Source organism: Anneissia japonica, unplaced genomic scaffold, assembly GCF_011630105.1.
Source record: "Anneissia japonica isolate Jap-2015-1 unplaced genomic scaffold, ASM1163010v1 scaffold750_len1593409_cov174, whole genome shotgun sequence".
Taxonomy (NCBI): Eukaryota; Metazoa; Echinodermata; class Crinoidea; order Comatulida; family Comatulidae; genus Anneissia; species Anneissia japonica.
This window is the reverse complement of record NW_022756705.1, coordinates 874,034-886,965: the sequence shown is the minus strand read 5'-3', so window position 1 is coordinate 886,965 and position 12,932 is coordinate 874,034. Positions and strand designations below refer to the sequence as shown.

Sequence of the window (12,932 nt, the reverse complement as noted above, 5' to 3'; positions counted from 1 at the left end):
TGCCGGCTAAGCAGCGGCAAATACAAGGATAGAATACTACAAATTACAAATGGTAAATTCTTTAACTCCCCTGGCAAACCTCATAAAGACTGATCAATTTACCAATTGTATGGATGATTAGAGCCAACTGCTAAAATTTCTCTCAGGCTATATATACTACCACTTCACATGGCTAACTATACTGAATGTATATTTTAATAGTAGTAACCTGGAAGACAGGAACTAGAAACTTAATAGTAGACCGATTCTTGAATTATTTTTTTCATTTATCTTTGCATTTGTATAGTACCGTATGCTATTAAAGTTCAATTCATGTTATTAAATACCTACTCTATTCTGTACTGAAAAAATACATATATTTGAGTAACTGGGCTTTGCAGTGTTTCTGCTTAATGCTAATTAAATATATAATATTTTTATTCTGTCATATATGTTCTTACATTATTATCTCTGAAAATTTTGAGAGGTCATCTAAAGCTTGAAGACATCTAATAAACTTAACATCCGGCCACTTTCTATTCAAGAAAATATTATTATTATTATTTGAAACACCACAATGTTTACTATTAATTACACGCATATTTATCTTGTACGACTGCACTGGAACAACACCTGAAGTAACGATAACCACAACAAGTTGGTTGTCAGTGGCGGTGTCATTCATCGCCTAGCCGTAAGCTTCATGAGATGAGAAGAATTAGGTAATCATAGTGCGATTCAGTTAGGTAAAGAATTCAATAGACTTCAAAAGATCGCTTTACCGTACATTAGCAACTCCGTGGACAACTGATCGATTAGAATAACACGGTTAACAAAACGTAACACAAAGAATACACAGGCTAATAGATTTGGAGTTGTTATTTGCGGCAGATGGAACAAAAGCAAAGAGCGGGCTGCCATAGAATATGTAATTGATCTTATGATGCAATTATTCCACAAACATTTTGTATGTCCACACTATTTTTGTGTGATGTGTCCATACATGGGAATGATGATGTCATATTTCACAGAAATATGGGCATATCCCATTTATTTGTCACATAAAATTTGATGGTGTGTTTTCAAAACTACTGAAAATTATCTATAAATAAATCTTATTTTGAAAATGTTTATGACAAACTACAAAAGAATAATGATGTCAAACATATGTATAAAGATATACAGTAGTTTAAATGCTATTTAATGTTATCTTCTGGTCTGTTGTTTTAAGTAACCATATAACTGGTTTAAAACAGAAAGTGGCAGAATGATGTTTTGTTCATATCAACTGCAGTAATTGATCAGTAAATCAAACATGATTCACAAAACTTTAGGTTTGCATTTAACATAGTTAGTTAGCATTATATGTTATTAAAAATGCATGTTGAATACCAGTGAATGTTTCATCATATTTTCTTGGCTATCTCTTGTAACAGCTTATTTATGTTATTTTTGCACATCTACGTTCATTCACCCGACAAACTTCATGCATTATTTATCAGAAGTTAATAGCGTTACTATTTCAACACTAGTCAAAAATAAATGTTACAAGATAAACAAGTATTTGCAAGATGCAAGTGTCAAGCATTTTGAAATACATATTGTGGGTATATACAAATAAGCTATTTGAGACAAGTTGTAGACAGGATCTTATGAAAAAATAATGTTGTCGCAAAATTCTTGGTGAAACTTCCTTTTACCACATTAATATTCAATCATTGCACATTTAATGAAAGTGTCTCAAGTGCAAGAGCAATGTAAACTTGGCTATAAAACCAACCTTTTAATTACTTTTCCCCCCGCTGTTCCAATTCCGTAAACTTTACAAAGTGAAAGTTACTGGAAGTAAAGTTATCCACTACTAGCCATACAGACGGCAACAACGATGTTCTATAATTTTTTTATATAATTTTGCACTTAGAAATATCTAATTTGTTTAACATTTAACAAGGATTTAACAAAATGAAATGAAGAGGGATGTGCACGTTAATTAAGTGATTTTATTTGAATTCGTAAAATATTTTATATTCTATTCTCAAGCAGTTTTTTCCCTAATGATGATGCGGCCTTGAAAAAAAATGTAGCATGCCTTGGGTAAGACATGGAGTTATAATGGGTAAGAGAAGCATTTGTGTTCAAATAAATTATACAGGTATATAGTAAAAATATATTAAATGATGCAAAGAAAATGATGTATCAAAGGACGTGAAGATGATATTTATGTTGTTTCCTTGACGCTCTATGGTGTTTCACGAAGAAAATTGATCAGTTTTTTAGACCTATTTAATCCTTCATTATAGAATTATTGACTACCTTTATGATTATACACCTTGGGAGATAATGCAGTCAATAATTATATCACCTAATTTTTTTTATTCAACACCAAGAGGTGGTAGGTGGAATTTGCAGTCTGTGACGTCACTGCATATTAAATTATAGGAAGTGTTAGGAGTGAGCAGATTCAAAACGAAAAAATATTGAGTGAGATCTAAAGAAAACAATCAAATCATAAAGAAAATTAAGTATTTTTTAGTAGCAACTGAAAGGATAGTAATGAACCGAATCATTATAATAAAACTTGTAGTTTATTTCCAGCTGCAAAAATCTATAGAATAATGAAAGAAAGTTTGATCATTCAGACTTCAAAGATGGAAAAAAGAATTAAAATGGAGAACATCTAAGACAGCCATAAAACAAACCAACTATAAATTAAAATCGGGAAATTGTTTGTGTTTTGTCTATGGGGATAAGACCAAGAGTAAAGTACAAGAAAACAATCAATAGATGAAAGAGTTGGGCAACGAACCGACAATAATATACCAAATGCCATTGACAGGAACAGAACAAAGTCTTAGAACAATTACACGCTAGGTCACAAGACGTTAAGATTTTTTTTTATGATAATGCACACAAGCAGTAGGCCTACTGAACATTTAGAAGACGGCAAGAGGCAGGCTTATGAAAAGCAACCTAATTGCTATCTACAACACACACGGCTCTCCTAACCTCAATGCTTTTTATTGTCATACTAGTGCCATAATGGTCTCATACAACTAATATTGATCAGTTTAACTGGGACCAGCCTTTTTATTAAGCTTAGGTGTTTAATTGAATATTCCAAGGAATTTTCAAGGAATTTTGAAAGGGAACACAGGTTTAGCATAGCCCAGGAGAGATGAGAAAAAGGAAATCCACATGCCCAGGGCTGTAGGCATATCATCAATCCCTTTAAAACGATTATTTTGACAATGCTAGCAAGCCTAGGCTAAACAGACCCAGCTGGCTTCCATTACTTAGCTACCAATATGCCTAATTTTATTTCACCAGTCCTATTTCACACTTTTGCAGGCGGCCGTTAAAGGCGTTATGGATGTGTTGTGATGTAATGAAGACAAGAATTACTTCCTCCATAAAGGAAACCTGCAATTAATGTTTCTAATTGATTAAATATGATGAACAGTAAATTAGAAGTTTGGGGGACATTGGGGAATAAGTAACTTTAAAAACCATTTCTTTAACCACGAAAGCTGCTTTTGCATAGTCAGAGACATACCAAACTTCCATTTTGTTTTCTTTTTTTTGAAAAGCAATTTCAGCAATAAAAATATGAATCTTAAAATAATTTACAGAAAAGGGTAATAAATGGCAGTTGGTCAGAGATGGTCAAAGCGATTAACTCTTAAAATTGTTATAGTTTGTAAAACTTAAAATTGTAATAGTTCTCTAGTCGAATATAACAATTTTTGTTACAAACCAACACCATTTATTTACATGACAGTTACAGGTTTTACTGTATCTAATTCTTTTTTAACTTTATATTCTGGATGGTATGCTCACGGTAGTTACAGGATGTTCAAAAGGGTATCACAGTATTAGTTCAGAATTAATCATAATATTATATAAAACATATTACTTAAATTTATATAAAAAAAATATAACTTAAAATTTAAAATGTAATTGTTTGAAAAATATATTATATTATTTAATTATATTAGATAATAAAAGTAAAAGTAGGAGCCGTAACAGTCTATAGCATAAAATACAAATGAAATGTGTACAGTAGGGCCTTCTTTGACTAACGAAATTTATTGGGACAAGCTTTCGCTAGTTTGAGCTAGCTTCATCAGGTGAAATATTATTATATTATTATTATTAACTTGTACTGTAGTTATCATGCTGTTTTGACTGTACGCATCAGTCACAAATTAGCTTGAAAGCAAGGATGATATTAAAAAAATAAACTTGAAACCATATACACATCATTACAACCCAATCACATTTTTCAATGTCAGAGCTAGGAAAAAAAAATTCCCATCAAATGGTTTTACCAGATTCATACGTCATTTGATGGAAGCTACCCACAGAATGACATGTGTCTTTAGTTTTGCCACAGGATGTGCTTGTGGAATAGAATTACCTTATTTCCCCACAAAAAATGTCACCACAACTAATTGTTACTGTAAAAACCATTGTAAACATTACATGTATTTTTTTACTGTTGGCAATAAAAACATAACAGTAAAGTTTCCCTGTCCACCTAAGATAACTGTATACAGTAGGAGATAAGTTTAATAACTGCACTATAAATACATACGATGTCATTATATGCCTACTCATGTAATGAACATTAATTTAGTTCCTTTCCAGACTTGTAAATAACTTTCATTTCATACTATTTATTGGGAAGTCGTACCATGGTTTTCCTCTTTCAAACATTATAATTGTATTTCTGTTTATATAAAAATTGTAATAAAATAGGCTAAACAATATAAAATGTGCAATAGGCCTGCTATCATCATTAAGTACACCAGCCACACTAGCTATATAATTACTGTACTTTAAAGTGAGTCCACATGATACATAGTTATACGCGAGCTTCCCATATGATTGGATGTGATGGAGTGTGTAACTTCATTTATAGCAGTTTTAGAATGTATTATTATAGCGTAGCTAGAACAAAATACATGTGGTACATATTTAAAATTACAAAGTTAATACAGTAGTATCTCTATTTCTTGTTCCGGTAGTTGCCAGGTCTTGACGATTAACGATTAACGTGTGTTATCAACAATATTTAAATCTGTCACTTCATTACTGGTCTTAAGATTGTCACCTGTGAAAAATCCCTGTGGGACATGGTCTGGTTGTTCTCAATTACCGGAAAAAGAGCTTGATCCAGCCGTATCTGGACATGATGTTAGAATTTTCAAAATAAAGTTTTAAGGTATAAACAAGCAATGAAAATATCTATTCAGGTGCAGTGAAAAACATTTCAATGACTAGAAATACATTAAACATACTTGGAGTGTTTTCTGAAGAGCCAATAATGCAGTTTGATATTTGAGTCGGTGAGTTTGCTCAGTGCTAGGCTGAACCAACATCTAAACTAAGCACGCATCATGGCCTAAACGCAGCTGTGAGTATCCTTATCTTCGTGGGCCTAGGCCCAAGGCAAATACCCTGCCAGTGGGCGGGAAAAGCTCGAGGGGTGGGCAACAGTGTGAAATGACTAAATTTAGACCTGATGAGTGTGTATTACTCAAATTAACATAATTAAAATAATGCTTATGGGCTAATAACTGATATAAATGAGCTAGAATACAGTAGTTGGTAAGTATTACATAGAAATAATAAAAACTAACTTGGGAGTTATCAAAATAATAAATATCAGTGTGGGGTTACTAAATTTAGATGATCTGATGTGAGAAGAATGTTAATTTGATGAAGAAAAGCATACATTCATAGAAATAAATTAAGTCAACCAATTTCTACACCTCTTCGACCACCATGTTCTAACGTTTGATTTGGTTAATGCATACGGTCCAGTATCATGATAAATAAACAGGTTGTGGTGAACACAAAAGCCATAATTCATAAGGTTAAAGTTGACTGATAAATGTATCTGGATTGTTTCATTACTTGTATTTTAATAAACTTCTCAATCTTGACACATCCCTATTTATCGTTAATGCAGACCAAGGTTTATCTAAATTGATTATATATTTGTCTACTCATTAAATGTTAATATTACCAACCCTTAATCAAAATCAAATTAGGTCTATACATAAATATAAATATTATTTACAATTTTATTTTTATCAAAATCAAAATTTTCAAAAGCTTAAAATATAGAGTTATACAGAATAGATACAGAAATAAATAGATTCTTTTTGCCAAAAAAAAAAAATAAACAGAAAATAATAAAGTTGATAATTATAAAGAATGTCAGGTTATTAAAGTTATCTATGCAGCTGTTAAAGATATATGTTAGGTCTACCATAAATTGATTACATCCCAATTCCACTGAACATGATATAACTTGACTTATCAAAGGTCTGTAGTACTTTAAGAACCATTTTTTAATGCTCAGATTGAATCACTTTCACAAGTTTTAAAATGACATTTATTATAAACAGAAAATTGGAACAAATTTTGTACAGTAGTTCATTGCTTAATAAAAAAAAAAAGCTGAGACAGCAGTAAAAAAAAGTTTGTCTGCTTGCTGTAACCAATCCTGGTTAGCGCAGTCGACACAAAAAACTGTTGTATGTCCATATATAGTCATGATGTGCCTATATATGGTCATGATGTGATGTCATCATGATGTGATGTCATGACCATATTTAGGCATGTTTTTTGTTTTTTTTTCCAAATAAAATTTGATAGCCTGGATGGGGATTTAGAAAGTTAGGCTACACACAGGTTAAATTAAATCTGTTATTTACTTTAATTGTTTAATTATTAAAATCATTTAATAGAAACTTTCTGTTAAATAATACTGGCTTTTGATATTGCTAATAATTTTTATTTTTTATTGATAATATTGAGTATTATATATAAAGATGATGTTTGCTTTCAGCACATAACCAGTAAACATGTTTTCACTTTCTATGTCACCACTATCAGTCAAAAATAAACAGCTCTTGAAGTTTATGTTACTGTACACTTCTAACCGGTCAGGATGAATGTGGCTTTTAAATTGATTATGACGTTAGCTCATATGTTAGCCACTTTTTAATGGCAAATTCCTAAGTATGTTTACACCCTCGGATATTAGTTTGTTTGTTCTTATTTTGATGAAATACAAATAAAGTAAAAAAAAAACGTGAAAGTAAAAAAAACAACGTGCAAGGAAGTGGTATAGCCGAAGAAAAATCCACCACAAAATAGCAAAACAAATACTTAGTCAACAAAGCGTGGGAACAGTTATTAGATTTCAGAAATGATAAAAGATCTTGATTCACAAACTTGTTGATAGGAATAATAGATTGCTATACAGATAAGATTGTATAATATGTTGAAATATTATGAGGAATTTAGTGGTTAAAATTTTAAATTGGAAGTGTTAATTTCTGTAAACAGATCAAAATACCTTCATTCCTACAGTACATTGAATAATGACTGCCATCTCAATCGATAAATTTTAATGTTGACAATTCACTGATCTCTGACTTGTAAAAAACCTTTGTCTTAGGACCATGAAGCGTAAACATAAATCTTTATTTTATTAAATTCATTTTAAATTATGTTTAAAAATTAATTGTTCAGATTTCCACTTATTTATATATTTATTCAGGAGACTTTAGGCAATATTTACATGGAGTTCAATTTGGATTGGTTTTGGGGTGCTTATTTTTAAAACTCCGAATTATTGTGGGTTAAATGTTTTTCTTATAGACCTACAGGTCTACAGGAACAGTATAGTTTGTTATTATATGCATAGGACTATTACTGTATTAAATGTGATGAGAGACAGGTCCAGATAAACTATGTAGTACCATGAAATTAATTTCCAGAGTATTAAGTTCATGATCAACTACAACAAAGGGTTACAAAGTTGCTTATGTCGATAAATAATCAATAGACGATTAATTATTTACAACTTCACAGCAGAAATTACCATCATCATGCATCAGTCTTGCCTATGTTTAACAAACATGAAGGAGAACAGAGAAGCAAGTGGAAAATAGACTTAACTTACTTGTTCTAGGTTGCTTTCACACGGTTTACAACCACCGCCATCTTGTGCAGCATTGAAGGCGAAACAGCCGTCTATCTTCATGGCCTCGTCCCAACCGATGGTTTTAAGAATGTTGGCATCTTCATGTGAGCACACACTCCATCCTATTGCACATAGGTTTTCTGCTTTCTTTATATGTCCCTGCCACGTTCCCGAGCACACGGATAGTTTCCTATGGGAAAGTAACCCCTCGGACCCTCCAATGGCACAACCTAGAATGAAAATAAAATAATTACTTTTTTAATTCAAAAATAATCAGTTTATCATTTGCATGGAATATAGTATAAATTTAATTTTCTTGTCACATCCATCTAGTAAGTTTATATGCCTTATTTTAGGACGGTTGCTTTCTTTTCTCCAATACATATTAAATTTAATTGTCTAAATTTAATTACTTCTATTAAATCAGACAAATCTGTGCAATTTTATGTTTTTTTATATACTTTTCATATACAATAGAATTAAATTCCATAGAAAAATACTTTTAATTCCCTTCACATTTTTTAAGTTTACAAAAGGTCTAAGATAATCTTGAGTCTTTATATATGAATTAAGTAGGGTAAATTACATACTACTTCTGAGGGTAACAAAATCATTAGGCCTAAATAACTTATAAACTGGTCATTAACACAATAATATTCTGCCGTACAATATGTTTATATGATCTGGTGCTTGACAAGCAAACTGGTAATGAGAGTGGATATATATGTCAGAGGTCAACGCACTCTTACAGCGGAAACAGTAGGAGCTATGGAGGATGAAAAAATGGTGGAATTTTCATCAAGATCATTACGGATAGAAAATTACGTAGAACACCTTTTGCAATGAACTATACACAATAGAGTTAAGATGATTTGATAAGAATAACATAACTAAGGGAATTGATCCTTTGTATGTAATTTGGAACAAATTGCGGACACGATCAACGAGCCTGGCCCAAATGACCCTGTCACCTTAAATTAGGCCTATACATTTCTGTGACGTGTAGTTACGATGAAAACAGAAGGAAATTGGAACCAAACACTGTTAGTTAGGAGACGTTATATGACTAGTTGCCTGAAAAAACATTACAAAACATTTGTACTTATCAGAATTCTTATTTTTCTTGGAAAAAAATACTCACATCTGCCAGATAAAATGGAAATATATATTATCACAACAGAAGCAGAAAGAAAAAATAGCACAGGTATGCTCAATTTAGGAGGGTAATAGCCTACTTTTTGAAGATCCTAATTATATTAAATTGCTAATAAGTTCAATATTTGTGGTATTTACACCGGAAGACTGACCCCATTAAAAGAATATGAATTTATAGTCTTTACTATAAACATTCCCAGTCACAACACACTAAGTTTGAACCACAAAATGTTATGCCAAGACAATAACATAAATCTGAAAATTATTATCAACGGGCTAATACTGTAACTACAGACATTATCCTGTAACTACACAGGTTTACTGTACTGTACCAAATGTAAATATGTGGTTGAATTACAAATTATCAATTGATAAACAAATAGGTAACATGACCTTCAATATTACCATAATATTATTTCAATTGATTTATTGTGAATAGTAAAATACAAATGCTGACAATTCATTCCTTCTCATCACATTGTTACAATAATAATACAAAAACATATCATTAATATGTTAAACCACAATCATACACCAAATCATTTTGCAAACAGACATCTCTTGTAGGCTAAATCGAAAAAAAAAAAAAAAAAACACTTTCTCTCCTACAACCTCTTTCTTGGGTCACCTCCATTTTATAATTTCCACACTGCAAAACACACAATCATTAGAATATCTACACTGCAATTACTATATATAGTAAATATGTGTACCTACTATAATGCCTGGCCAATGTCACATGTTTTAGTAGAATATTTTTTTTAAATAGTAACAAAGTGGGAAAATGGTTCTTGTTTTCCTCTTTTACAGAAACAACAAATTTTAAAATTTCATTTTATATTAATCACTAAATTTGTTATAATATGTCTTTAACCTATGTGCACGAAGGTTCTAACCTCAGTGCCGACTGTACTAATGCAGAAAGGATTCAATTCTTCCAAAAATGCTGAATATGGTAGGCATACATAGTACCTCCATAGGGACCCTGTAACCTCAAATTCAGATACAAGTTTATGTACACTACTTTAGCCTGTAAGGCAAACTTTTCCCCCTTCTTTGTTTCCAAAACACTGCATACTGCAATATCAATAACAAGATCATTTCTAACACACAGCCTTCAAAAGGTAGAGAATACCGATGCTGAACTGCGTACGGCAGTCGTGCCTTAACATCTGCTACGTTTAACTCACCGTGAGGCAATTCTATACGGGGTACACATGCTCCAATAGAGACAGCAATTCTGTTCTATTGAATATGAAAATACTGCATGTAATCTACAGTCTAAGCAGCATAATATCTGTATCATCGCACCCATTATCAGGAACTATCCAAACCCATTAAGTGGAAAAGTTTAAGCAAATTTGGCCATTGAAATACTTAACATGAGTTAAAATATAACTGCATGAAATTAAAACTATTGCTTATATTTCTTGTATTAAAAACTTGGGATATTTCATGGTTATGTTTCTTTTTGTTCATGTAAAAGTGCATAGAGAAATTATTATTATGTGCATATAGTAGGACTTACATTATTATGATTATTATTATTATTACATAAAGAGCCTTTTAATAATATTTATTCATTAAAAAAATTAACTAGAAAAAAAAAGAAATAGGCCTTTCATATTACTTTTTTGACTTAGATTAATTGAAATATAATTTTCTTGGTTTATTATCAGATTTAATAATGATTGTTAGAGCTTGCTTATTTTACTTGCCTTGTGCATATTGGTTAAGTGTGGCTAAACTATTGTTTGGTGGAATAATGTTAGTAATTTAAAATATGTTTAATTTACATATCAATAACAGTTGAGTCAATAGTTCTGTTTACAAAGATATAAAAAAAAAGATACAATGGCTTTATTCTGTCAATCTAAATTTAACACTAGGCCTACTCTAAAGACGAATTTTCATTATAGTTGCTGTGGTTTGTTTTTCATCAGTTCAGTATGTACTCTACTATTTATATTAGGAATAAACAATCATTTGTGACTTTATATACAAACTGTGTATCTGATAAGGTGGTGTTTTACTGTTGACCACTGAAGAAAACAATACCAATGTTACTGTAGATAGACCTATCTATATAGTAAGGGACAGTAGAGATTATTGGATTACATGTGGGTGTACACAGAAAAACAAGTAGGATATGATGCTACAGATATTGCACATTGTGTATTGACAGAAACTGTTTTGTTATATAAAATTATTAATTTTGATTTTTGTATTCAAACATAATAATTAATAATAATTATGATTATAATTGATCAAAAACAAGGTGCTAAAAACTGGTTTAACAAGGAGTTAGGACAACTTGTAAAATATAATAATTATAGTATATGATTCAAATTAATCAAAAACAAGGTGCTAAGAACTGGTTTAACAAAGAGTTAGGGCAACTCGTAATAAACTTTTTTTTTAATTATTTGAGAGTGCTAAAAATGTTGATAGTTTAAACTTAAACAAACCTGTATGTATGTATTAAATAATCGCTAATTCTTCTGTTAAATAGCAGTTTATAAATTGGTAGAAATTTGATCTTTCTGAGTGGCAATCTATTGATACTTATAGGCAGAATTGAAAACACCTAAAGTCAGTTACCGCGTCTCGTGTCGATGAAATCTCTCGGTCAACAGACAACCTGAGGCAAGTGGAGGAGGCAGATATTTACATACCTTCAATAATCATTGTTGAAGTTACAATTCTCCACATCAAATTTCATTAAAGACTGTATACATTTCCGAAAATGAAAAATACAAAGCTAAATGTAGAGGAAACGAGTTCTAACAACAAAGATTCACTGTGCAATAAAAATTCTTTAAACAAATTGATTTTGAATTTTGATATGACTTCTAAAAAACCCTGTTTCCTAATCATATAAATAAATATGTTAGACAGAGATCATAATCTAAAACTGTAAAAAGTAGTTGTCAATGTTTACCACAAACTAATATTAAGGTGTTTAAGACTTAATTACTTTTGCCTTGGGTGGCTGCTTAATTTTTACAGTTCAGAGGCACAACCCACCTTCTTCAATTGTTTGGGAAAGAAAATGTTAATATTCCTAAAGAAATAAACTTTAGGAATGTTAATAACTAAAAACAACTTCTGCTAACTTTCTTACAAAATATTTTCTACTATATATTGATGCAGAAAAATTTATTTATTTTTACTTAGTTTTTAAAGTTGAATAAACACTACTGAGAAGTCCTTATCTGTAATTATCTTACCACTCCCTAAAATCTAAATGGACAGGTTGGTATACAATAGATACACCCATTCTATATTTTACTATGTAATCAGATAAATTGGATATGTGTACACATTAAGTAATGGTTGAAAAGAAAATAATTATTAAAATAAAAAGTTATTATTATTATTATTAATAGCAATTTAAAAAGTTAAGGTCTGTCTAAGACAATAATAATTGAAAAAAAAAGCTCAAGTAAATTCATATTTGAATACATTTTGAAGCAATTTGCAACAATTAACCTTTAGTGCTAAAGTGTTCTTTGAACTGTAAAAATTAGCTCTACAAGTGATTACTATACAGTAAATAATAGAGAAAGGAAAGCATACCAATATTACTAATACTTCAGATCTAGGGCCTGCATAGTTAAAAGAAGTACTTTATTATTGATTCCAATAGCCTATGCCAACAGGAAATCCTTCATTGTAATTGAGTTCCTAGAGGTGATAAGGGCAAGAATATTGATTGCTTGAATGAAATGAAAAAATAAAGTTTAGTTTAAACTGACAAATTATAAAGGACTTAAATTGGAAATCTGATAACTGT

General features: G+C 30.7%; 1 protein-coding gene across 3 annotated transcripts in view; it reads right to left on the bottom strand.

Moving 5' to 3' along the window:
• The window catches only part of LOC117124348 (neurogenic locus notch homolog protein 1-like), a 95,444-nt gene that overhangs the window by 45,198 nt on the left and 37,314 nt on the right, over positions 1-12,932 (bottom strand). For all 3 annotated transcript variants that reach the window (XM_033270557.1, XM_033270556.1, XM_033270559.1), the window contains one exon: positions 7,961-8,211. In XM_033270557.1, the coding sequence (XP_033126448.1) occupies positions 7,961-8,211 (251 nt within the window). The remainder of the gene's footprint in view (positions 1-7,960; positions 8,212-12,932) is intronic.